Raw genomic sequence first — 25,090 nt, 5'->3', positions numbered from 1 at the left:
GGGTGCAGAGGTCTGTGTGCACACACACACACACACACACGGCAGTGAGGACTCCTCGTTAAATATGTCTCTCGGTGACAGGCCCTCTGAATCTTAATGACATGAATAATTTAATAATTCAGTCAAATAATAAAACAAGTCATAGAATGAGTCATTAAACCTTCACACAGAGTTTAGAGTCTGGAAATATGACAAAGACTCTAAAACAAACAAAAAGACAAACAAGAGAGATGGATAAAAAATGTTAGACACATTAATTGTTTTTCTTTTATATTTATTTTTTAAAACGAGTAAGCAGACTGTGTGTTCTGTGAATTTCAGAACATTTGTAACAGTATAGAATAGTCAAACAATGTATTTATGTTTATTATATTTATCTAACAGCAGAGCTTTTGAGCTGTATATCAAAATAAGAAAAAAAAAATACATCAATGTGGTCAGTGTTAAACAGCCTACCGTTTCCAGTGTCACACAAAGCTGACGTAAGGTTAATTTATCACACTTCAGGGAACCCATCACGACAGGTTTCAGAGGGTTTTTTCGACAGGGGGGCGGGGCTTCCTTCTAGAAAAATACACTTCCTTTAAACTCCCTCATCGCTTCACTTGCTTCGTCAGCCACTTCCTCTGCTCATCTTTGATTCAATTGCTTCAACTTCCTACTCGCCCCCTCCGGAAAAAACTGCAAACAGAGAAACATTTTCTGGCTCCCTCTCCCACATTCTGCTCTGATTTCATTTTTCTGTGAGAAGGCAAGAAGGAGAGAACAAACATACAAAAGAGAGGACGAACACATGAAGTGAGCAAGGAAGAAATGTCAGAAGACCGTCAACTCAACACAGAACATGGATGAGACCAGCTCATTGGCTCCTGCTCACTGCAGAGTTCAGCCTCCCCCCGCCCCCTAAAATAGGTCTCGGGCATCGAAACATCTAATCTCTGCCGCCGCTGGTTTATTTCCTCTGAAAGGTTCGACGTGGGTTGACACAACATGCTCCGAATCACCCGCCTGCTTCCTCCGGAGCATCGTTCTTCGACGTAATCAACGCTGATAAAAAAAGTGTGGGACCAAACCCAGAGCAATTTGCTCACAGTGACATTACGATGTCACTGCTTCTGCCTTGAATAGAATGTGAGAGTATGATGACAAAATTACTCGTAGAAGAAGAAGAAACAGACTAGACAAAGGGGGAGGAGAAGGTTGAGGGGGATGGGAGAAAGGGAATGAACACAAGGACACAGTTCAGGAGATTCACGTTTTTGAAAAGCATCATGGTGAAGGATGTCTTAAATAAAATAAAAAAGGCGGGGGGGGGGTACACATCTATCTGTCTGTCACTGTGCGTTAGGCTCAACGTAATTACTGTGAAATGGCAGGGAACCGGAGACTTATAGGGAGGCTGCGTGTGTGTGTGTGCAGGGGGGGTAAGAGAGGGAGAGAGAGAGAGAGAGAGGGGGGGGGGTTAGACTCAACCTGCGAGTCGAACACATCTCCATGAGGCCTTTCACTCTGAAACCGAGTGGGGAGGAATCAAGTGTTTTGAAAATGAGTCACGAGTCTAGTATTGTCTGAACGTATTTAACAGAGTCCTGCCTTGGTAGTTTTGAATGCTAGTTTAGCATGCTTTTCAAATGGAGTTCTTCTGCCCAAACAGGAAATCTAATTAGCTCCTAATTTGCAAAGCGATATAATTATTTATTGGGAAGAAATGCGAAAAACACATCAGATTCTGTAACGGCAGAACTCTTTCGATATGCATCGTTTAACTTATTTTGATTCACATTGCTCTCGTATAAGTCTTAGGACAAGTGTTTAATGATTACTACTAAATTATGGGTCCCCAAACCCAGCTACATATTAAGACCTAAAAGAGAAAATACACAACGTGAAGCATGTTGCCATCACAAAAAAAATGGTGTAAACCTTTTTACAACACATTGCCTTTGTTCTAAAGGCATGGACACAAGAGTCACAAAATGACCAGGTAGCAGGACAACATCTATGTCATCCAAAGCTCCTTTGGTTTTTGTATTACTCATTAAGAAAACAGAAAAACTGTTAGTTATATTATTAAGACAAAATAAAAGACTGCTATCAATTGTTGTGCAAAACAGAGGCACAACTATGCTTTTTTTTGTTTTAAAAAATAACAAAAAAGGCAAAATTCCATTTTGTTTTCACATCCAATTAGGTTGAGTGGGAGATACCGTCGTTGTTGAACTTTCCTTTTGTATTTCCTGTGATGATTGTTGTTGAAATGGCAGGCAGCTTGGTCGTTGCTTGATTGCGGCAGTTAAAAATGCGTCTCCTTCTCTGTGTGGGCGGATACTTTCCCGTCAGCCTTTGGTTTTGCATCGTTGACGGCGTAAGGACTCGTGGTTCCGAGTTTCCCTCTCATTTTCAGGTCTGGACTCGGTGTGGTCAACTTCTTCATCCTCTGTAGAGAGCGCAGTTTAGAAAGGGGGGAGGGAGGGAGAGAGAGCGAGCGAGCGAAAGAGATGACATTGTTATTTCCTGATAATGTTTAAGGAAGATTCAACATACTCTGAGGAGTCTGTTGAATCAAATCGTCTAGTTAAACCCAAACGAGAAAACTTTCCATTATGAATCAGAATGGATTGATTGCTGACCTCTTCTGGGTGTATGTTGTGTAAATCAACCCTCATGCAGAGTCGTGAATACAACTCTTGATATTTGGCTACTTAGCCTGGACTTTATGCACAATCACATAGGACCATGAATACAAAACCTGAACTTTTCACAGCGCATCAGTCACCGTATTCTATTTTTGTTTTGGGTCTCATTTAAATTCTTAATACTCCACAACCAACATAGTAAAAGAGAAATGTAAGTGTTATGGAAAATGACACTGGTTTTGTTTACAACAGCGTCTGATTCTCTCAATTACAAATTTGGTTGTGAGATTTCAATGCAAATAGAAATGTTTTCCAGTTTTAACGGGCAGGGACGGGTGTATAAGAGATGAAGGCAACTGTTGTCATACCCACCTCCGGAGGTGGTGTCGTACGCCGTGTTAAATCTAGACTGACTAGCGATAGGTTGTCCTCAAGACATGATCTCTGGCGGCGGCGTTGAGAGGTCACAGGCTCAGCTCTATTACACCTCTATTACGTCGTCAACCTTTCTACAACAAGGAGCTGGCATATGCAAATGTCTCTGAAACATCGTCGCCCTGTGACATCTTCTCTCACTCTTCCAGGAATCCTAGACATGGCATTTCTATTATTAAACAAGATTTGCCGCCTTATCTAAGGCAACATAAACTGGTGGAACGCGGTCGCTATCTATCCACATGTTCTCGGATGTTGTGAAACCCACGGACGTCAAACATGAAACCTGTTTGTGGCGGCACAAACAGGCTGAGACGGCGATGTACACCATGGTGCCTTTCATATCAACAAGATTACCTTTTTTTTAATCTAGATCCAATCAAGACGATAGTCATAGCATCTGGATATTTCTGCCACGTAAACAGGGCCACAGAGGCATCCTCACACCATGCTGGCGTTCCCCACAAGGCTCGGCGCTGGTGTTTACCTCGCTGAAGGTGCCGGGGGTCTTCCAGATCATCCAGATCATCCCGAACGGGATGCAGACCATGGAGGACATGGCCATGAACCAGCCGATGCCGTAGCCCCAGTCCGGGTAAGTGTACACGTTGTTGTACTTCAGGGGCTTGTACTTGATGAGGAAGAAGAGGAAGATGGCCTGCAGAGAACAAACAGAAGGAAGTGGATCCGCAGTGAGTGACTGATGACCAGAATAATAGTTCTAGCAATACATTGATTTCAAGTGCTTCTCAAGGTACACAAAGATGCTTCACGTGCATTTAAGGTTAAAACAAACAATAGATAAAGAAAATAATCACCGCAATCCATTAATAAAAAATATGCATTCGATTTAATTCTGAGCATGTATTCAATATTCAATGGATAAAGGTTCAAATCGTTGACCTGATAGCATAATTGCCTCTGTCATAATTTAAGGTTCATTTTGTATTTAGCTTAAGAAATATAATAGGCAGATAGTGATTATGGAATGTAAAAAGCACTCTGATTGGCTGAGATAGTGAATCAGCAGTGTTAGGAGAATAGAGTCAGGTTAGATATGACAATTTGTCCAAAATATGACTACAGCAATTATGCTATGAGGCTAACGAAATACATTTCTTAAATTCTTTCCAATATTTGTTTATGTGCTGAGATACAACTTAACTAAAATGTAAACTCTCCTTCTGAGATACAACATAAGCATTGACCTCTTTTAGAGCAGATCAAAATGTACAATATATTTCAGCTACACAGAAGGTTCTGATGAATCTCTAGGATCACAAGCGGCAGGTTGAATACTGCGTCGGTCGACGGGATGGCAGGCCGAGGACAAACCCTGTGGCTCCGGCCTCATCAAACCCTTCACGACTCTCCCGAACAACACCATGATATGTTGTCATGATTTGGCTGATTTGTGTCTTCAGTTGACCTGTCCTGATGCTGTGGGTCATGTTTTGGAGTGGACTCACAGCGCAGATGCCCGGGGTAAGGATCATCCAGCACCATTTGATGAAGAAGACTGGCTTGTAGCCAATCATGTCCTCAATGTTGGAGTAGAACCTGTCACTTCCTGGAAGACAACGCAGCATGTGTCACAAGTTGTCTATGGGTCACAAGCAGACTTCTACTAGCACGACTGCTACTAACTACTCACGTTACCATTGGCTGTCTCTTAACCATAGCCTACATACAGCTTTTAGATGGACCCACTATGTTGGTGTTTTTTGACTTCCTTTGAGTTAAGGACTACTGCCCATGAAATGTGTTTCAGAGTGTTCGCCAGCAGAGGGCAATGATGGAATAGTAATGTGAGCAATAAGAAGTATGCAGTGTATGGCTTTGAGTGTTTACAAGTGGTACCATGCATCCATTTGAGAGGAGAGAAGTACAGTATTTTTAGGAGAATCATATTTTAGGATAGGACATATTTGAATTGCTGTTAAACAAACTGTAAATAACAAACAGGATAACACACTGATACTCATATTATAGATACCATAATAGAAAGCAGTATATCTTACCGTAGACCCAGCCGATGGCTATAGACTCAAATATGGCCACAAACAGCAAACACATCCCACTTGCCGCGTAAGAATCAAACAACTGGAACACGTACATTCCGCCCTGAATGGACAAGACAGCAGTCAATCAGCTACCATTGCTACTAAGCTCGCTGAAATAAAAAAAAATTGTCACATTTCATGCGTGTTAAATTTGCCTATCTACAAACATATGCAACCAAAATGTATCATACCCTTCATTTGATATGCTAAAATAAATTTAAATCGTACCTGTTTATTGCCTAATGTTTAATTGATCCTTTTTTTTGCCTTAGAACAATCCATTTTCTGTTGGCGGTGTGATGATTGTAACTTTGCAAATAGCTATCTGCATGGTAGCCAGTCATACGCAATGCTATCAATGATTAATGATACAACAGGTTTCATGATTTGTGGAATCTCTCCCATTCTTTGCTCGGAGACTGAAGCTCGATTCTCATCTTCATTTCCTTGAGTCAATATCCATGGGGAACTATAAAAGGATTCTCACTCAGACCCATTCTTTACGATGAGATTCTCAGGGGTGCAGAATCTAATAAATGTGGGCCTTGAGTGAGTTAGAGGAAGCCAGAAGAGGAGTGCCAAAAGCTACGTTTCCAGCTTTTTCCAGGGGCATTTTAGCTTTTAGAGCTAGAGCTGGGCCCCCATATTCTCTTCTATGGTTCCAATATATTTAACACAAGAGATGTTCAAAATCTATACAGTACCTGAGGTGTTAATGTCATGTTTTGCCGTTGTTGATGAAAACGATGACGTAATGGAGATGATGACATTGATGATGATGACATTGAAGATGATAATGCTGAACAAGATGAATAATATTATGTCTTAGAAAGAATGTTTATAATTTGACTGATTTTAAAGACGATTAAGTAGTTCATGGCTCCCCAAACAAATCATACATTTCACTTAAAGTTGCTCAAACTTGTTTTCAACATTAGCTAAGAAGCAGCAGTCAACTATCCGGTCCCAGAACAGCCCATAATACCATACTGTGCTTCTACTACACTGCTATCTGCTGCTACATTGCTTCGGCTTAGAGAAGGTCATTAGTTGTATCGTACTTGTCACCGAAAAAAGGCTATTTCCTTACTTCCTATGAGCTGTGTGCATCGGCTAACGCTGCCTGGAACCAGATGAGCAACTTTATTGGTGTCGTTTTAGATCAAAATCTGTAAACAATCTCTCTAGATGCTTTTTCTAACTCATCTCCCAGGTTTCCACTGAAGAATATCGCTCCATTGGACCTCCTGCTCTCGTCCCCTCTCTCGCCCGTACATGCACAATACTCAAAGCCTTTCATCATAGGCGTTCCATGGTGGGATGAGAACATCTGTGATTGGAGGTCACGATCTACACCGCTGTGTTGCTCTCCGTGCAGCGGCTACGTGATCCGGCTGTTACGTGATCCGGCTGTTACGTGATCCGGCTGTTACGTGATCCGGCTGTTACGCGGCCCAGCTGTTACGCGGCCCAGCTGTTGAGTGGCAGGAGCGCGTTACCTCTGTGCACATGATGAGTCCTACGCAGAAGGAGACGACCGACATGCCCAGGATGAGCAGCTCTCTGCGGTAGCCCCTCCTGAACGTCTCGGGGTACAGGTCCACCACGGCCGTCACCAGACTCTCCACACACACAAACTGGAACACACACACACCAAGACAAATCAGAAGATGATCCCAAATCAAACCCATTCTAGATTGGGACTTCCACAAAGGCAACTAGTAACTAGTTCTAGTTCTAGTTCTGACCTGACTGTCCAGTCCGAGGAAGATGAGCATCATGAAGAAGAGGCAGGCCCAGAGTGGGGACAGGGGCATCATGGTGACCGCCTTGGGGTAGGCGATGAAGGCCAGGCCGGGACCTGCGTTGCACAGAGCAGCTCTACTGTCACTCTCCACACCGCAGTACCTTTGATGGACCTTAGTGGATGACTGAGGTATTCATCTATGGTTGTTTCACGCTCATCCATATTTGAGACCCTTAGTTTCACCGATTACTATTACTTTCATTTCTTATATGATCTTTAATAAAATGTCATAATTGTATTATTTTTATGTTATTGTTTTAGTATTCCTCTGATTTATTCATATTTATCAATCCTACGTATTTAATAATTGGTATTCTAATGTGTTCTTATATTTATATTATATTTGTTTCATCTGACGACGATTACGATGATGATGATGATATGATGATGAAGATGATGATGATGATGCTGCTTACAAGGCTTGTTCTTGTAGTGGTATAATGCAATTTAAACCAGACGATAATGTATGGGAATGTATTCGGTTGGTATTTCAGGTGCTATGGCTAGGTATTTGGTATACATTCATTATCACAGGTTATGAAAAGGGAATAGACAATTTCTATGATGTTTGAAACACTAACAGATGCACCAGTGTCAGTGTCTGGCCACTGAAATATACAGGAGGTAAAATGAGGCAACACATTAAGAAGCCATGACATCACTGTTCAGTGACGGCAAGCATATTCATATCATGGAGCGTGATTATGTTCTTTCACACCTACTGTGTGTGTTTGTGTGTGTGTGTGTTCATGTGTGTGTGTGTGTGTGTGTGTCTGTGTGTGTGTGTGTGTGTGTGTGTGTGTGTGTGTGTGTGTGTGTGTGTGTGTGTGTGTGTGTGTGCGCGTTGGTTTTGCGTCTTTGGTTAGCGCAACTTATTGGGACTGAGATTTGGATCCATTGTTCTTCGTAAATTCTGCATTTGTGCATTTGCCAGTGTCTCTCTCTGTGTGTTTCAGGGGGTTTGTGTGAACGGCATATCCCCCATCGGAAAGAATTTTGTACCCTTGTTGCTGACATACAAGCCGGAGCTACGCTGTGTGTTTTTTTTCTGTCAGGAAGAAAACATTATGCATATCTTTAGCCTCATAGCATAATTGCCCAAGTCATATTTTAAGGTTCATCATGTATTTAGTCGAAATTTAACTTAACAATCCCCTCTTGATACTTGGCTGTTTGTGTCAATATAGAGTGTTGTCAGGGAAATGAAAGGTGTTGCATACCTAAGTTTAAGACAAAATATTTTAAGTTAAATTAGTTGGCGCCTCCATTATATTATCTTCGGTAGCCATTTACGTGGGAACGGCTGGAGAGTTTTTTCCAGCCATTGTGGCGATGCTGGATTGCTATACTGTCGAGAGCTTGGAATAAATGGAATAAACACGTTGTGTAAGAACAATTATTGGAGTTCAACATGCATTTCCTTGGAATTATAAATTCCACAACTTTCCTCCTTGAACTGAACTCAGCATTCGGTAATCGACTTGTATGGACTTCCTGTAAACACGGACCTACCGACTTGTAAAACAGTCTTTTTTAATAAACTCCCGGTACCCAAACTAAGTTGTTGATGCTTAATTTTATGTGAAGGGACCCTAGTGTCATGGCCACTGTTGTGGTGCTGTGTATTCTCCCCCTGTGTTGGCCACGCCCCCTGTCTGTCTCTGTGCCTTGCCTGCCACTCAACTGCTCACACCTGGCCGGCATCAGCTCATCAACTCCCCTTCAGATACACCTGGTTTCCCTGCAGTCATCGCCAGATCGTACTTCGTGTTACCGTGGTAGTTACTCGTTCCTGGCTCCAGTGTATCTCTCTAGTGTTCTCTCTTGTGGAGTTCTCGTGCCTCACCTTTGTTTTCTCTCACCTATAGCTTTTGGATCGTCACCTCCAGCCTGCAGTCTTCACTCCCTCCAGCCCCATACGCCCCACTCCAACCTAACTCCTGCTTCACTCCTAGCTGTACTAAATAAACCTGTTCACCGTCACTCCAACTCCTGTCCTGTCCCTGTGTTCTGCTCTTGGGTCCAGCAGCTAACGCTACCCTAACACCTAGTCATGCTACTGCAGAGGTTTGGTGCTATTTTGAGCAACACGAGTGGTTAAAAATTGCAGATTTAGGAGCGTTTCGCGCTGCCCCTAGGCAATGCAATGGAAGCCATTTAGGCTGTTGGAGTTGCTCCGGGAAAACTTATTTTATGTGTTTTCATGTCAAAAGACCAATGAGACGCAGTGAATCAGCAGTGTTATATATAGAATTAGTATGGATATCAGGATCTGTCCAACAAATGACTCGATCATTCTATGAGGCGAACGATATTATCCACACAACATCCAATGTGCAGAGCGACATTCTCACCCGACTCGGCCACCGCCTCGATGGGGACGCCCTGCTCCAAGGCCATGAAGCCCAGCACGGAGAAGATGGCGAAGCCCGCCACGAAGCTGGTGCCGCTGTTCAGACAGCACAGCATGAGGCAGTCCCTGGAGGCCGGCAGCCACAGGAGAGCCAGCGAGGGGGGAGCATGCGTCAGGGGGAGAGGACACAAGACGGAGAGAGAGGACCTCAACAAGTGGAAGAAATGTCCCCAAGTGTGGACGAGTCTATCCCGATGTCATCACAATATCACTGGAGCAAAACTGTTTTATAACCGCCTTTAACAATATTCATAAGCCAGTCGCTATGGGTAAACAGGTCTGCTACATGAACACCAATGTTTTTGCTCTTCTCTCAACTAAAAGCAGTAGCTTGACATCCATGACACTATGAAGGATGGGTCTTGGTGATGCATTCAGTCAGTGGGTTGAACACTGCTCTTTGCCCTACCTGTAGCAGTTGTTGTTGTAGGCGTTGTAGCTGCCCAAAGCAGTGAGACAGCCCAAGCAGATGGCGTATGAGAAGAAGATTTGAGTCCCTGCATCCACCCATACCTGTGTTGCATAAGCACGCAGACAAGCACAAACACACACACACGTTTTACACACGCATATTAGAAATTATATTTTTGCAGAACTGTCCGATGACTTCCCATAAGTTTCTCTGATTGACAGCGGAGGAAACGATACGTGATACTTTGTCCAACATCCTATAACGGTAAGCTTTAGGTAAGGCCATGACATCATTAACATCCGCACACTCTACTGAAAGACTCCCACGCTGGTCTTAGTTGTGCCATGTGTCTCCGATATCAGATGCTCCTAATGCGGGCCTAAGGAAACGTCCCTTTGCCTCTGAGAAGTAGAACATCATGAACTCACCTCCTGAAAGCAGATACTAAGCGGAACAGTGCCTCAAGGTTCATGTCGTACTCCACCAATGACAACGCTGATATAAATACCGTTATAAACCTCAGTGAACCTCCGACATACAGACGACCAGACCATACTCGGGCTGTAAGGTCTGCCCTGCTACCTCCAGAGAAATGTTAGGTGTGGAGCCGTTTGGTAGGCTGCATCTCATCCATAAAATGGCCTTCATTAATCACTGAAATAGATAGATTCGGATATTATTTATTGATTGGTGAACAAATTTAGTTCATAGAGTTTTCATGCTGGATAAATTTCGATTTTAAATTAATGTAGTGGTAGTAGTATTCAAGTAATCAAAGTATGTTTTGATGAGTGTCTAATCTCATGAAAATAAGAATCGTTGTCTTGACCTTAGAATGAGCCATATGTATATAAATATATAGTGAGCAGCTCCTCTTCCATGGAGCCCACCATGTTGCACCACCATGTTTCTACAGCTGTAGGGAGAGCTTATTAATGGGGTTGCCTTATAACAGGTGTCCGGACACAAAGTCAAAGCCATCAGTTTCAGCCAGAGATCTATTCTGTAGCTAAACCAGGATGTGACATAAAAGCACCAAACACCAAAGTTAAAGCAAACAATTGTGGTTTTAAAAAGAAATCATGTGGCTCCTTTGAAGTAAGAAGTGATAATATATTCTATTTCCATGAACCATTTTGCATCACATTTATATGAAAAAAAAAGGGCCGGTAGAGTTTCATATGTATCAGCTACATGGTTGGTGCACAAACTTACACGCTGTCCTAGATACATCGCATTGAGAAAGCGGCTTCCTACGGCGGCGAACCGGCCAACAACAGAACCAAGAGAGGGAGAACACAGAGACTGCCGGGGAATTCAAACTCTGCGCGGCGCGGCTTCTTCTGTAAAACTCTCTCTCTCACATCGCCATTCACTCACTAATCTCATTTCCCCCACCGAGAAACAATTCACAAACACACAGTCTTCTCTCCTTTTGCTCAGTAACCACGGTAACTTCTCTGACCTCGCAAACACACGGGACTGTTCCTGTGGAAGAACTGGGCCATTCTCCCCCTAATGTTCATTAATGTTCTCTTTAGTTCACCTCTGGGCTCTGGCGCTCCGGGGCCCGGCGAGGCGTAGCGGGGCCCGGGCCGCGCAGAGAATCACTTGTTGATGTTGGGCCTAATTTGCACAGCCTGTGTTTGGATCTGTTGGGGCTGTGGCTCAGTGTGTGTGTGTGTGTGTGTGTGTGTGTGTGTGTGTGTGTGTGTGTGTGTGTGTGTGTGTGTGTGTGTGTGTGTGTGTGGGTGTGTGTGTGTGTGTGTGTGTGTGTGTGTGTTGGGGCACGGGGGGACTCTCGAAAAATTAAAGACAAGAAATCGTAAAAAGGGCGGTATGACAACGTTTGTGGAGGCAGATGGAGGAGCCAGCACACAGCCCGGTGACAAACAGAACAAAGACCCCCTTGTGGCCGAGGAATCCAATTTAACTTTGGTGTCAGAGATAATGTCTCCCTCTGCCAAAACAGCTGTGCCCCTTTATCTTCCTCCAACACTATTTATCTTCCTCAGTCTCCATATGTGGCTGCTTCTCTCTCTCTTTAATTGTCTCTCCCTCTATCTCTTCCTGTGTGTCAGTGCATCTCTCTCTCTCTCCCTGTCTCTTCTTCTCCCTGTGTCTCACGATCTTGTCTTCCCCTCTCCCAGTGTGACTCACAAAGTTAAGCTCATGAATGAAAACGATTCATTTATCCAATAAGCGTGTATCCCTGCGAACTTTCTGGGCTGAGTGATTAACACTAAGCGGTTAGCCAGCAGGTGGAGTGTACCGCAGGTGTTGCAAAGCATAATGTCTGATTAGCACCTTCATTGTGTCTCATTCTGTCCATCAACTGCCTGTGAGTAAAGCAGCAAGAGATTCTGCATAGTGATCTCATTGACAGACTCTGTCCATTGAACCGCCGATCTACCGCTGAATCTCTCTATCTACAGTATTTATCTGTCTGTCTGTCTATCATTCTACATTATCTTAACCAATCAATCAATCAATCAAGTGTGTGTGCGTTGGTGTGTGCACCCATCTTTTTTGTGTGAACAGACACGCTTCCTACTTTTGTGGCCACTGATAAGACCAGCAGTGGCACAGAACACTTACATTTGATGCAACATTTTGATAAGAGTAATGCGAAATTCCAGAAAGTCAAAAATGACTTAGTCGAATGGCAACATTTTCTAAATGTTTAAAACATTTTGCTTCAATATGTAATTAGTTTTAATTGTAATGAAAACATGAAACATTTTTTAAGCTGCAATCATGAAAATATGAAAATCGCTGGCATTCCCTCAAAAAGTCATGACCTCAGTAGCTTCAAAGTTAAGTGTGACCTGATTCAGACGCAACCAGCAACGTTCTGGATATACAAACTTTTTTTGAAAATTGCCTCATCGCATTTTGGACCTGACCAATGGGAGCATCTTAGACCTCCTACAGTAGATGACGGCATCCGAGCTGGGAGGTGGTAGATGGCTGCCTGCAGTATTGATGATCCCACCGTGACCCTGAATGCACACTTTGTGTAGCCCCAGCAGATATCCCACTCTTCTCCCAGCAACCTTCAGGTCACTGCCTGGGCCGTTTCTTTTTTTTTTTTTATTACTAAATCAGAACTAATAAGTTTGTGTCTAGGCCTGCAGTGATGAGTTGACATAATTGTAACTCCAACGCAAATAATTAGTTAATGTCAATATTTTTAATAGACAAATAGTTTTCCACCTGAATGTATATTTTTAAGTTCTAAAACATTTAGCTAACACCCCTTGCCCACTGTATCCGTCTGTTGATAGATCTCATTGATTTTGCATGGGGCGATCCCGAAATACATTGTGGGTCTGTCCGTTCCGTCGGCTCCGTCTCTTGCGCTCAGAAGTTGAGAAAATGTTAACTTTTCAGACTGCGACGGATCCGTCAGCCAATCAGATCTTGGCTCCGTCGGCAAATACCACTGCCCCATCCGTCAGACATGCCTTCCGTTCTCTGTTGACGGACGGATGCAGTGGGCAAGCTGCGTAAGACCACTTGTTGAAGCTTTAAAAAACAAACCAGTAAGTACTTTTCGATTTTTTGATTATGATCGGATTTCACTGTTTTGATGCACTGCTGCAACGTCGTTATGAGCCTTGTGTGTTCTGACAGTTTCTTCACCACTTATACTTTTACAGTAAAAACGTAAAATTTTAAATACATTACAAACTGTCAAAACGTCAAGAAGCTTATCTTGGCAGCGTATGGCTTATAGTTTATCCAAAAAGTCAACCAAGCGCAAGAGCTCGGCTCTTGTTGACTACCTTTGTACAGTCAAAGTTTAAATGGAACACTTGCCCACGCAGACAACCAGCCCTCAAGCGCTCCGAGCAGCTATCGTGCCAAAGCAAAGCCATCTTTGTGCTCGGGGTCTCTCCCCTTCGAATTAGACGAGGATTTATGATATTCTACACTAAATAGACAAACAGGCGAGGAAACTGAAATGGGGATGCAGCAGGGTCCTCATACCCAGCAGTATCATGGATCATATGTTTTGAATTTATGGCAGTTGTTTCGCATCACCTGCGGTTGTTTGTTTTAATATCACGTTACTGCAATATAGCCGTTTTCACGATAGTCTTATTCACTGCTGCTAAAGATGGAGGCTCCAGGAAACAGAGGCAACTGTTTCTCTCAGCTCTTTTCTCCTGCCTATGTACTCTATTTCTGCTTAAACAAAAAATTTGCTGATACATCCAGCTTCTCCTCTCAATAAAACAGAACACAATTATGTCCGTCTCTCAAATGAACTGCAACAAACACGCGACCCCATGCAGACACACACTATCAGAGCATGGAGGGCCTACCTGAGGGTCTGAGAGGCGGGAGATGTCCGGGTAGAGGTAGAACTTGATGCCCTCCCAGGCTCCTGGCAGTGTCACCCCTCGGATCAGCAGGACCAACAGCATAGCGTAGGGGAATGTGGCCGTCACGTACACCACCTTGAGATAAACAGAACCACCGTGTTGAACCACACACGTACACATTTTATTGATTCAACGTTTGTTGATCCATGATGTTTTTGTTTACTATCCTAACCTGCACGTCTTCAATGGGCAGAATACTTATTGCGGAAAAAATGGGATGGGACAGTTTCTAGGAACAAAAATTATCCGTTATTTTTCAGCACTTCTTCAACTTCCAAGCTTTTTGTGACTTGCTTTGATGACGGCGATGGGAACATTGTGCTTGATTGGTCAGACACTTAAGGAGAGAGTGATTTGTTTTGATTTACTTCCGCACAATGAATCCCGTCTCCATGGCCTTAACTAATGAAATGCTCAGTCATCAAACGGCATCAGTATCAGACAGCTTTGTAACAATTTACTTATTTTGAACTAAGCTGCACAGCAGCAGTAGCTCAGGAAAAAGAGCTCCTGGGGGAAACCTAGCATGAACACAACGAGAACCTGCAGACAGCACAGCTGTGGCACCCGGTCAGATCGGAAGGTAGTGACCTCACTGTGAGGCGTCAGAGCTGACCCCTGACCCCACCGATTGTAGGAGTAACGTGGAGGTTAGGGGAAGCCGTTCGTAGGAGTTGGATCACACATAGTAGGCCCGAAGTCTACTGCAAAGCAAGCAGCTAAGAGAAACCCAACACAAACCCCCATACTATGGGGGTTTGTGTGTTAGCACCCGCTAACCTCCAAACCCAAGCGCCTTTCTAAGCTGCGCTCCCCCATCTCGAGGCTCCTAGGAAGCATGCTGGGACAAAAGACCCGGGCTCTTGGAAAGCGTCGGTGGGCAACGAACGTCCCCCTGGTTTGCTGGCACGCCGTCAAGGTCCAATTGAGGACAGAACAGGCCGCGGAGGGACGAGGAGGTGGGAAGAAAAGAGAGCTCTTCTGGCTCTGTCTGTTAGACAGGAGCGGTCCAGAGGAGTGATGCCTGTAGTGTGGGAAAATGCTGCATTTTCTTTTTTTTTGCAATACACACACACACACACACACACACACACACACACACACACACACACACACACACACACACACACACACACACAAACACAATTGCACACACAAGCATTGGACATCTATACAAAGTGTTGGCTGTGTACACCTGTCCACTGTATGTCAGACCCGCTGAGTTTACAGATTACCCTTTAGTGACACAGATGAACACACACACACACACACACACACACACACACACACACACACACACACACACACACACACACACACACACACACACACACACACACACGCACGCACACAATTGCATACAAATCATGGTTCATTACATCACGTTGAACAGAAAGTTCAAGCCAGTCTGTTTTGGGTGGAGGCGGACCAGGCGCTATGGAGCTGGCCATGATGGAGCTGGCCATGATGGAGCTGGCCATTATGGAGCTGGCCATGATGGAGCAGGGCCCGGCGTGAAACATATCTGGCCCCTGCTCTGACCCTATGACAGCCCACGGAGAGAGTGTGGGAAAAAAGGCCTCCTTCCGTTTAATTCATCCGTCCAGCAACAATTTGTCCTATAAAACGATTACACATCTTAAACCACACAGGCGCTCTCTTCCTGTAACTCTTTTTTTTTCAGCCTCATTCTCCCCACTCCCCACAGCCCCTCCCTGCTGTACATCTTCCTCTCCCTACTTTCTCTCTCTGTCTCTCCCCACTCTTCGACTCAAACAGCGTAGAAACATATCCCATCTCGCCGTGACTTGGGATACACCCCATGCTCCTTCAAGCTCACCCCAGGAGCATCTTTTCGGGCTGCAGCAAATCTACCGGCCTTAAATCGTACAGGCGGGAGAATGGCTGGCAACCATGGCCCTGCAAAAGCAAACAGCTTAGTGAAGATGGAGGAGACTTCTGAATGGATTGTGGTTTTCTGTATAGAAGAAAGCCTCTCTCTTTCTCTCTCCCACTCTCTCTGTCTCGCAGTGAGCACGCTGGGGTTCTTCTCAAAGAGGATGAGTGCAAAAAGGATAGTGGGAGCGAGAGACAGAGGGAGAGTGAGAGAGCAAGAGAGAGAGGGGCTGGTTGTGGAGTAGTAGGATAGGAAAAGGGGTCTGGTAGGGATGTGAGGGGGGTTACTCTGCATGCTCCTCATGAACGGTCTACTTCTCTCCCCTGAATACGGGAATCAATCTTGGACGGCTCACTAAAGCTGAGCCATGAAGAAGCACATCCTCCCCACCGCCACCTCCACCGCCGCCAACACCCCCACCCCACAACTCCTGCTTTACTTTGCCAGACGGAGGGCACTTCAGCGAAATATAGGCTAAGCTGCAAATCCCACCCTCCCCCCCACCCCAAAATCAAAATCCAACTCCCTATCATGTACAATGTATTGTACATTTCACCTCATACGTCTCTCTAACTTTATTTTCTACCTGTGCACATATCGCCCTCCCCCTCTCCCTCTCCCTCCGACCGTCCATTTCCATCTCGCTCCCTCTCTCTCTCTTTCCCTCCATTGTCACTCTGTCTCATTGAATCTTTCAAGTGCTTCTCCAAGGCTGCTGAGTGCGGTGGACAGTGAAACCCCGGCTGCCTGTAAGAATCGAAGAGAGCACATTCAAGCGGAAAGGGGGACGAGAGAGGGAGAAACGAGACGGGGAGAAAATGAAGAGATATGCTTTCTCCTCTGCTCACAAGAGCAGGGGAAGGCAGAAGTTTCACAGAGACTTTTCTCCGTGAAAGAGTGCAGTTAGGGAGGCGGGGAAGGGGGCGATGAGTGGCAACACTTTTGTTGTGTTTTTGTGCCTCTTCCTGTTGTTTGGGCCTTGTTTCTTCTTTCAAAAGAGCGTAAGGATTACTGTAATAAACCGTCAGATTACAGCGAGCACATAGTGCTCGCTGTGTGCGCGCACAAGTACGTGCACAAATATGCACATAGCCACGAACAAACAGGATGACTCCTTGTGTGTGTGCTTGTACTCACACAGGTGGATGGTCAGGTGAGTGTTACCTTGCCGGTAGATTTGGGTCCCTTCCAGATGCAGAAGTAGCAGATGAACCAGGCCAGGGCCAGACAGAAGGCCAGCTCCCAGCGAATACTGCCCATGTGCTCGATGCCATCTGATATCTTCAGCACTCTGCGTCTACACGGGAAGGAAAATAACAACAACTAATGATTAAAGAAACGTTTATGTATTTAACATTTATTCAACCAAGAAAAGTCTCATTGAGATTGAGAACCTCTTTTTAAGAGAGACCTGGCCAAGAAGCAGCATACAATAACATACAACATACATACATAGGTTACAATAAATGTTTTACTAAACCGCAGAATAAGTAAAAAAGTGGATATTCATATTCTTCCGAAACATATAAATACATACTTCTATTATTGTTATGTTTCAAATGCCACTCTGTTTTTATGATGGCTCTGATATCTAACAGTATTTATGATAATCTTAATTTCATGGGATTATTTGAATGAATGTAGTACTATTATTATTGATTTACTTCGAAATCGGGCACATAGAGAAAGCGTTCTTCACATAAACAGAGTCATAAATAATGTCAGGGCGAGTTGAGACCTCACAAGGCATCCCTGCAGATACAGTCTGCTTCACTCACAGCTAGCAGGATGGAGGAAATAGAGGTGGAGGTGTGATTGTGTGAATTGGGGTGATGTTACTCTACCTACTGTCAAATTCACAGAATTATACCGCAGTTTTTTTAGCTCTAAATTCATAGTTCAAATCTATCCATTTCCCATTGCCTTATTTGACGTGAAGAAACCCATGGTTGTCCATACTACGCTACGCTAACAAATCACCTCTTCTATCGGTTCGCCATATGATAACGCGTGCAACAGTGGTCGCCATGGGAATCTGGGCATGCTATCCCTAACGATGACATCATAGGTTGCGTCTCGGCGGTTGCTACTTCCTGTTCGCTGAAACATGGCCAGGAATCAGCAAAGAGGGGAAAGAAGAAGGAGAAAAAAAAAAAGCAAAAAAACTAGCCAGAGAGGTATACGAGGCCCTGCCAAGCGCTTGCCTCTCGGTTCACCCTCGAGGCCCCTGCAGCAGCCATTGATCATAGTGACATGTTCTTGGTGGCCTTCCACTCTCCAGGTCCAACACAGCCCCCCCTCGACCCGCTCACCTCCCTTCCCCCCTCCCTCCCTCCGGCCACAGCCAGTGAATGAAGGGGACAGGAAGTGTTGGTAGCCAGTGTCGGCGCATGCTAATGTAATTTACATTGTACACATGCGCATGTACTGTAAATCTCTTCCGGGCGTAATGTACGGTGCTGCTGGTATCAAATGATTTGCTGCTTTGTCCAGTATAGCTTGTTACTAAAGTACTTTCCCGTGAGACTTTTTCTAAGAAACATCGTTGGCCTGTGACTACTATCTAACAAAACAGTTTCAGGAAAGAGGAAAGAGGAAAGAGTGAAGAGTGCACTTTGTAGTGACAAAGTCTGGTGACCAACACAACAGGACAGCTCTGGACTGCTTAAGAGACTGAAAGAACAGCTCAAAGTGTACAGTCCTTTAGCTGATAATCATCTGTAATCTCCATTGAATCGGGCGAATCCCTCATGAGCACTGTCCACGGGCGAATAATCCCCCATCAATGAAGGGTGTTGAATAGAAGAAATGAACTGCTTTCTAGGATGGAAATCTTTTGCGTATGGACGGATGCATGTTTTTCGAAAGACGTGCATCTACATATGCTATGATACAATTAACACAATATAAAACAGTAAATAACGAAATAGAATAGAATGAAAATTAAATTGGACAGCAAAAGCTCGAGATTATTGAAAAAAAAATGGATCAGGCAAATAATACATTTTAAGATCCAAGGAAAACATTCTGCTACGAATTGAACACTGCATTTACAGTGTAAAAATAGACTCTGTCTTGGCATGAATATGATGAGGTCATCGGTCATTTTTCCTCCCTGCCACCAGCTTGGCAGTTGGCTAGGTTGCCGTTTCAAACGGCACGCCTGTTTCCTTTTGGCTATCGGCTAACGATCAAATATTTCCCTTACACTCCAAAGTTGCAAAACAATAAAATGATTTAAATAATACTCTGGCATGACTGAAAATAGAGGCAGTTTGGTTTAACATAGCAGAATACTGTACACAGCAGTTGTACAGCAGAGCGCATGGCCTCCGGCAGGGGGACAGGAAGTTTGCTCAGCATATAACACGCCGGCCTGGCATGAAATGCTGCCACACACGGCCCACGCTGGGAGGCAGCTTGCCTACCCAGGGCTTGTTGACACAATTATGTAAAGACAGTTCTAATTATTAGGCGATAAGGTTAGCGGGGCGAATCAGATGGCTTTCCGCAGAAGCTCTGATTTGTGACTCCAGGATACAGATTGGGGTCAAGAGCCAGTGTTGACGCTATGAGACCTTTGATCCGAACATGAGAAAAAGTTGGTTTCTCCAAAAATCATTACAAATTGGTGACTCCAAAAATCATTACAAATGAGCTAGGATTCAGAGATGTGTAGGTGAGAACGTGACACTGCAGAAAAAGAAGTTTGACACTCCCTAGATCCCATTACAGTGATCTCGAGAATGTACAAATACACTGAATTTCATTCGGAATCTCATCAACAGTAACTTGACTTTGTTATAAAGAAATAGAAGTGAGAGATGCACTACTTACTCCCAGAACTCAATGACCGGAGAAGTGGCGTTTGGGTTTGTGAAGTTGGTGGCGTTCGCTCCATACATGTCAACACAGTTCTCTGTGGACACAGAATGACTTGTTCATCATGATAAAATGATAGCATATGCCATTTGGATTAGACTCTTATCCTTAACTTTTCTTAGAATGAGTTTTTAGTGCCGTCCTTGATTCTTGTCATGGATAATTATCATGATGGAAAATTAATGAAAAAGTTGCAACTAATAGAGCATTTTAAAACAATATTAGGGGTACCATCACAAACTGTGTGCCTGGTTCAAACGACTAATTCCCCACCCACTAATTCCCCCAAAAAAATAAATCAGTCTCTGCTCTCAGTTGCTTGAGTGTGAAGCCAAACAGCGTCAGGACTTGAAAAAAAGTTGACAGAATCCGTGTGACCATAGTGAACCACAGAAACAACATGACTCCCAGAATCAGCTTGACTGAATATTCATGATGATTACACCGGGACAGTTGGTTGATGACACACCAAGGCCTACACAGCGAATATCTAATATGAGTCTCCACCTGTGTTCCAGTAGTGGCCGCAGTTAGCCCAGGGCAGCTCGGTGGTAAAGCAGTTGAAGAGGTAGAAGATAGCCCAGGCTAGGATGACCACGTAGTAGACGTTTAGATGAGCCTGAATCACCTGGGTTGCGTAGCCAATCCCTGAAGAGGCCGTGGGAAGGAATGAGATGGAACAACGATTGCTCATTGGTCCACACGGATACAGGTCATATATGAAAATAAAAACAGTGGGAATAGGTAGCCGTTATGTCCAATGAGCTTTGAATAAACAAAATCCTCGACTTTGTCCTTCCTTTTCTAAAGCAGACGTCTTTGTTTAAATAAAAGATGATTGGATGATATGAGCGCATTGATAATAAGTAATAATCAACTGGGGTTGGGAAGAACTAAAGCATTTCTACCTTCAAATGCTCTAGCTTTCCCAGTTAACCATCATTAGTGATTATTATGAGGGTTACATTGTGTTTTTTAAACAGTGTTTCCAACTAAAAGTTTATCAGGCAGCGATCACAAATGACTGTTGCTATGTGGGATCAGGAAGATGCAGAAGAGCCCCTGGATTGCACCCACCCTCAAAGAGCGGGCAGACCTTCCTCCAGCACGTGATGCCTCCCTCGCTGGTGAACTGGCCCATGGCGGTCTCCAGGAAGAACACGGGGATGCCACAGCACACAAAGAAGATGACGTACGGTACGAAGAAGGCCCCTTCACATTCCCACAACAGAACGGAGTGTCAACAATCTACTTTAAATCGTACATACCTGAACGTCCCCTATCTATCTTATCTATATGAACTAAACTTAACTTCAGCTATGTACCTTACCTATCTAAATAACCCTTGATAACCTATCTAAATAACCCTATCTACCCTACCTATCTGAACCTCACCTATCTATCTTACTGTCACCCTGTATCTTACCTATCTGAATTAATCTTAGCCTCTATCTTACCTATTGGCATTACCCTTCAACTGAACTCAAAACGATTAGGTGGTTACCAGACATTTTGGATTCCAGTGCTGCACTGCCAACATGAACATGACCTCTCTTTTAATGAGGCGGATGATGTGGCTCCATGCTGGGCTTGCTAGCTACCATCCTACCTGTCCCACTTCAAATCAAGCAGCCAGCCTTACAGACGACAACCGTTCAATACACTGTTCCTTTGATGGAGATCAGAACAGTTATTAGCCATCTCTCCCAGCGATCCATCCATTTACTTAAAATGTCACAGTGCTCAGATTTGTTATCTTGAAGAATTGAATATGTTTTTATAGTGTTTAAAAGTGCCTCAACCTAATTTTTATCATCATGCTGTCTTTTCCCTCACTGAAGACTAAATTCTTCCATTACCATCCCACCAAAATAACTAATTTTATCTACAACATTGCCTTTCCTTCACCTCGTCCCTCCATGCAGGTATATTGTATACTGTATATATATATATATATATATATATATATATATATATATATATATATATATATATGCATGAACAGCGCAGTAGGAGAGTCCTGATCTCTCCTTCCCCCCTTACCTCCTCCATTCTTGTAGCAGAGGTAAGGGAACCTCCAGACGTTGCCGAGGCCGATGATCTCCCCGGCGACGGACAGGAAGAACTCGATCTTGTTGTTCCAGTGGCCCCTCTCATGGTACTCCTGCTTGTCCACACTGGCGGCTGAGCCTTCAGGGTCCTCGCCTTGTTTACCGTTTACAACGGGCCCGCTCTTTTCCGCCGTCATGACGCCCCAGCAGCTCTGACAAACACAAGCAACGACCACAGGAGCAATACACAGGAGACACACGCAATTCAACCCATGCACATGCACACGCTCACGCGCCACACTTCGTATTTCTCACTCAGAGAAATGATCAGGATGGCGCCCACCAATTTGGGCCGCTATTTAACATTGGAACAGGTAGGAGTCAAATGGGTTTCCCGTACGTAGGGTAACCAGACGTCCTCTAGGGCAACCCCCCCCCCCCCCCCCCTTCCCCCCCATCACCCAGATGTGTAGGTTTGAAAGTTTTGAAATTGGAAAGGGGGTTATAGAAAATAATTGATAATTTATTCCACTGTGGTAGCCTACTCGAACATTATATATTAGAACACAACATAACAGACAATGAGAAGTGTACTAAAGTTGAGATTTCTGGAAGATTCAGCAAACTTTCAGTAGGCTATACCTGAAAATATATTTGCAGCTGCAGATATCACCCACGTTAAATTAAAATGGATCAGAATGTCGTGTAAATGCAAATACATAATTTATCTGGATCGATATTAATTAAAACTGTCTCAATCACTATCAGGTAATTGCAATCTAGCTAGTTTTGTAACTTGTGTCAAGCAAACAAATCGATCATATTAGAAAGTAGGAAACGTAGCCCAACCCAAACACTTGTAGTCTTTACTCACCGGTCTCAAAGCGAACAGTGGCAAACGTCCTTTGGCTCCCGATGTGATGATCACCAACGATTGTTTATACCAAACAAAGTGATGGTTAAGCCTGACCCGGGGCGAGGAGTGAAGAGAGAGGGGGGGAAAGGAAAACGAGGAAAAATCTAGATCCGAGACGAGATAATTGGTGTGTTAAGTGTGCCTACATAAAGGGAGGAGATCCCCAGAGGACGCAGAGTGGCGGTGGCTACCAGGCGATGGATAGCGTGCGACTGTGCTCCTGCTCTCCAAGCGGTCCACTCTCAAGCGCCTCTACTTGGATGGGAGCCATGTGCTCTCCAACAACTGGAACCCTGCGTTACCACGGTGGATTGCTATCTGAGATGGAGAGACGGGTAAAACACACACACAAAAAAAAAAAAAAATCGGAAGCCATGTCCCTGGTTAATTTTCTTAAATATTGAGAAGGACATAATTGAATAGGAACAAAACCTATCAATATGTATGTTTTGGAGAATAAAAAAGTCACTTATTAAGTTAGACCTAGTTTGATTTAAAGGATGGTGCTATGGTGATGCATTATGCCATAAATGAGCTGAAAAGCAGATGAATATAATTATTTTGGAACATTGGACATTCTAGCCATGTCCTCAACATGGGGCTGACTTTTGCCTTTAACTGTTGAACGCTCGTGGGAAGTCAAGCCTCTCTTCAAAGAGGCGGCAACGGCCATTCGATTTATGAATCGATGTCACCGGTCTTGTTCCCTTTGTCTCTCCAGTGGCTCCCGGGGGATCTGCTTTCAGCATACCAACTCGTGACCCCCCCCCCCCCCCCCTCCTCTGGAAGTCACGGTGCGATCGGACACCACGGACTTCAAAACGGATGTCCTCTTTTGAAACACGCATTGGGGCCTGAAAACATGGCGAGTACAGGATGTCCCAAATGGATGACGGAAGATCAAACGATCATAAACCCCACGCTGCATTCACCAAACCAAGAAAATATATTTTTCCTATAGGCTAAGGAAGGGAGATGAGAGGGGGAGGCGGGGGTTCAGGGGTGTGTGGGAGGAGGGTGTTCATACATAACTTGATCGCTCCGTTTCCAGGCATGATGGGCTTGCAGCAGCAGGAACTCTGGTGGGTTTTAAAGGAGCTGACCCAGTCTGTAAGAATCCCTTCACGTCAGGGTCACTCGTCATTAGAGGCTTAACAGGAGTGCCCTGCATGGAAAGTATGGCCACCCAAACCCTTGCTGGCAAACACTGGCGCTTGCCTTTCAGCCAGAGTCAAGTCCTTTATGTGGTCTACTACACCGTCATCAGAAGGCACAAAGAACAAATACAATAGCAAAAAAATTAAAGCGAAATTGCTTCATGAAATTTCTAAAAATTATCTTTATCAAAAAATTAGTTCAAACAAATCCCATTTTTTCCCAACATAGTATATACATAGATATTATTCTCTATTGTTGAGTAAAGACATGTTATCCTCCAGTGAAATATCATCAGATTTGATCTAATAACTGAGACTATTTTAGTTCAATACCATTGATTGGTCCGAAATACAAAGATAGATGTAATTGTAGCCTGAGATTATATAATTGAGCTACCAATGACCTATCACAGACTGAATTGCACATCAGAGATTAAATTGTGTAAAAATGATGTCTGTCAAGTTTCAACAAGTTGTTGAAGGGAAGAACAGAGCTTTTTAACCCGGAGAGACCCGGAGAGCCGATAGTAGTAAAGGACATGGCCTGTTGCTTGGATACATTCCCACAGGGTTTGTACATCGCCACATCTTATCGAATCGACTGCCTCAATTTTGGAAGCATAGGAGCATTGGAATGTTAGCTATCATATTTTAGGAATGGTTTGTCAGTACTTGATTAGTAATTAATCCAGAAATGATTTGTCTTTATGGGGAGCCATTATAAGGGTTCCGAGCAGCGAAGCTGCTTGGCCCCTATTGTTTCTGTAACGTTTTTTATTCCCTCAAATTCTGTAAAAGTCATACTGCAGCCTATACCGTAAGTCGAAAACTCTTGAAACTTTCAGGTATGGTTACCAATAACCCCCCCCCCCCCCCCCCATAAACCCAAATATGTGGCTACTGCACCCAAAGGTGGCGCTATTGTAAAAAATCATGAATTACCGGTAGGCTTATTTCTCCTCAACAGATTGACATGGACTCAAAATTCGTTCATCATATTCATCTCTAAAACCCTTCACCCTGGTCTTCT

At 44.0% G+C, this 25,090-nt stretch overlaps 1 protein-coding gene across 1 annotated transcript; it reads right to left on the bottom strand.

The window, feature by feature from the left end:
- Positions 1-257: 257 nt before the first annotated feature.
- Positions 258-23,331, bottom strand: slc6a11b (solute carrier family 6 member 11b). The gene is made up of 15 exons (XM_030375334.1): positions 22,862-23,331; positions 21,980-22,199; positions 21,014-21,148; positions 20,444-20,584; positions 19,892-19,973; positions 17,219-17,351; positions 14,098-14,232; positions 9,764-9,867; positions 9,296-9,420; positions 6,883-6,995; positions 6,634-6,771; positions 5,093-5,195; positions 4,541-4,641; positions 3,559-3,729; positions 258-2,437 (listed from the first exon to the last, which is right to left on the bottom strand). Exons 2-15 carry the CDS (start codon positions 22,182-22,184, stop codon positions 2,294-2,296), a joined length of 1,830 nt encoding a protein of 609 aa, XP_030231194.1. The 5' UTR covers positions 22,185-22,199; positions 22,862-23,331; the 3' UTR covers positions 258-2,293.
- Positions 23,332-25,090: the final 1,759 nt, after the last annotated feature.

The sequence above is a fragment of the Gadus morhua genome, chromosome 13, assembly GCF_902167405.1.
Source record: "Gadus morhua chromosome 13, gadMor3.0, whole genome shotgun sequence".
NCBI classification, from domain to species: Eukaryota; Metazoa; Chordata; class Actinopteri; order Gadiformes; family Gadidae; genus Gadus; species Gadus morhua.
The sequence above is the reverse complement of the archived record's forward strand: the minus strand, read 5'-3'. Positions and strand labels throughout refer to the sequence as shown.

Bases quoted from the DNA above. Each gene is read 5' to 3' on its own strand.
- slc6a11b (XM_030375334.1), bottom strand. From the start codon at position 22,184: ATGACGGCGGAAAAGAGCGGGCCCGTTGTAAACGGTAAACAAGGCGAG. The intron at 17,352-19,891 runs GTAAGTAGTGCA...CTTCCCGTGTAG, and splicing joins CCGGTCATTGAGTTCTGGGA to ACGCAGAGTGCTGAAGATAT. The intron at 4,642-5,092 runs GTAAGATATACT...GTTGTCTTCCAG, and splicing joins AGCCATCGGCTGGGTCTACG to GAAGTGACAGGTTCTACTCC.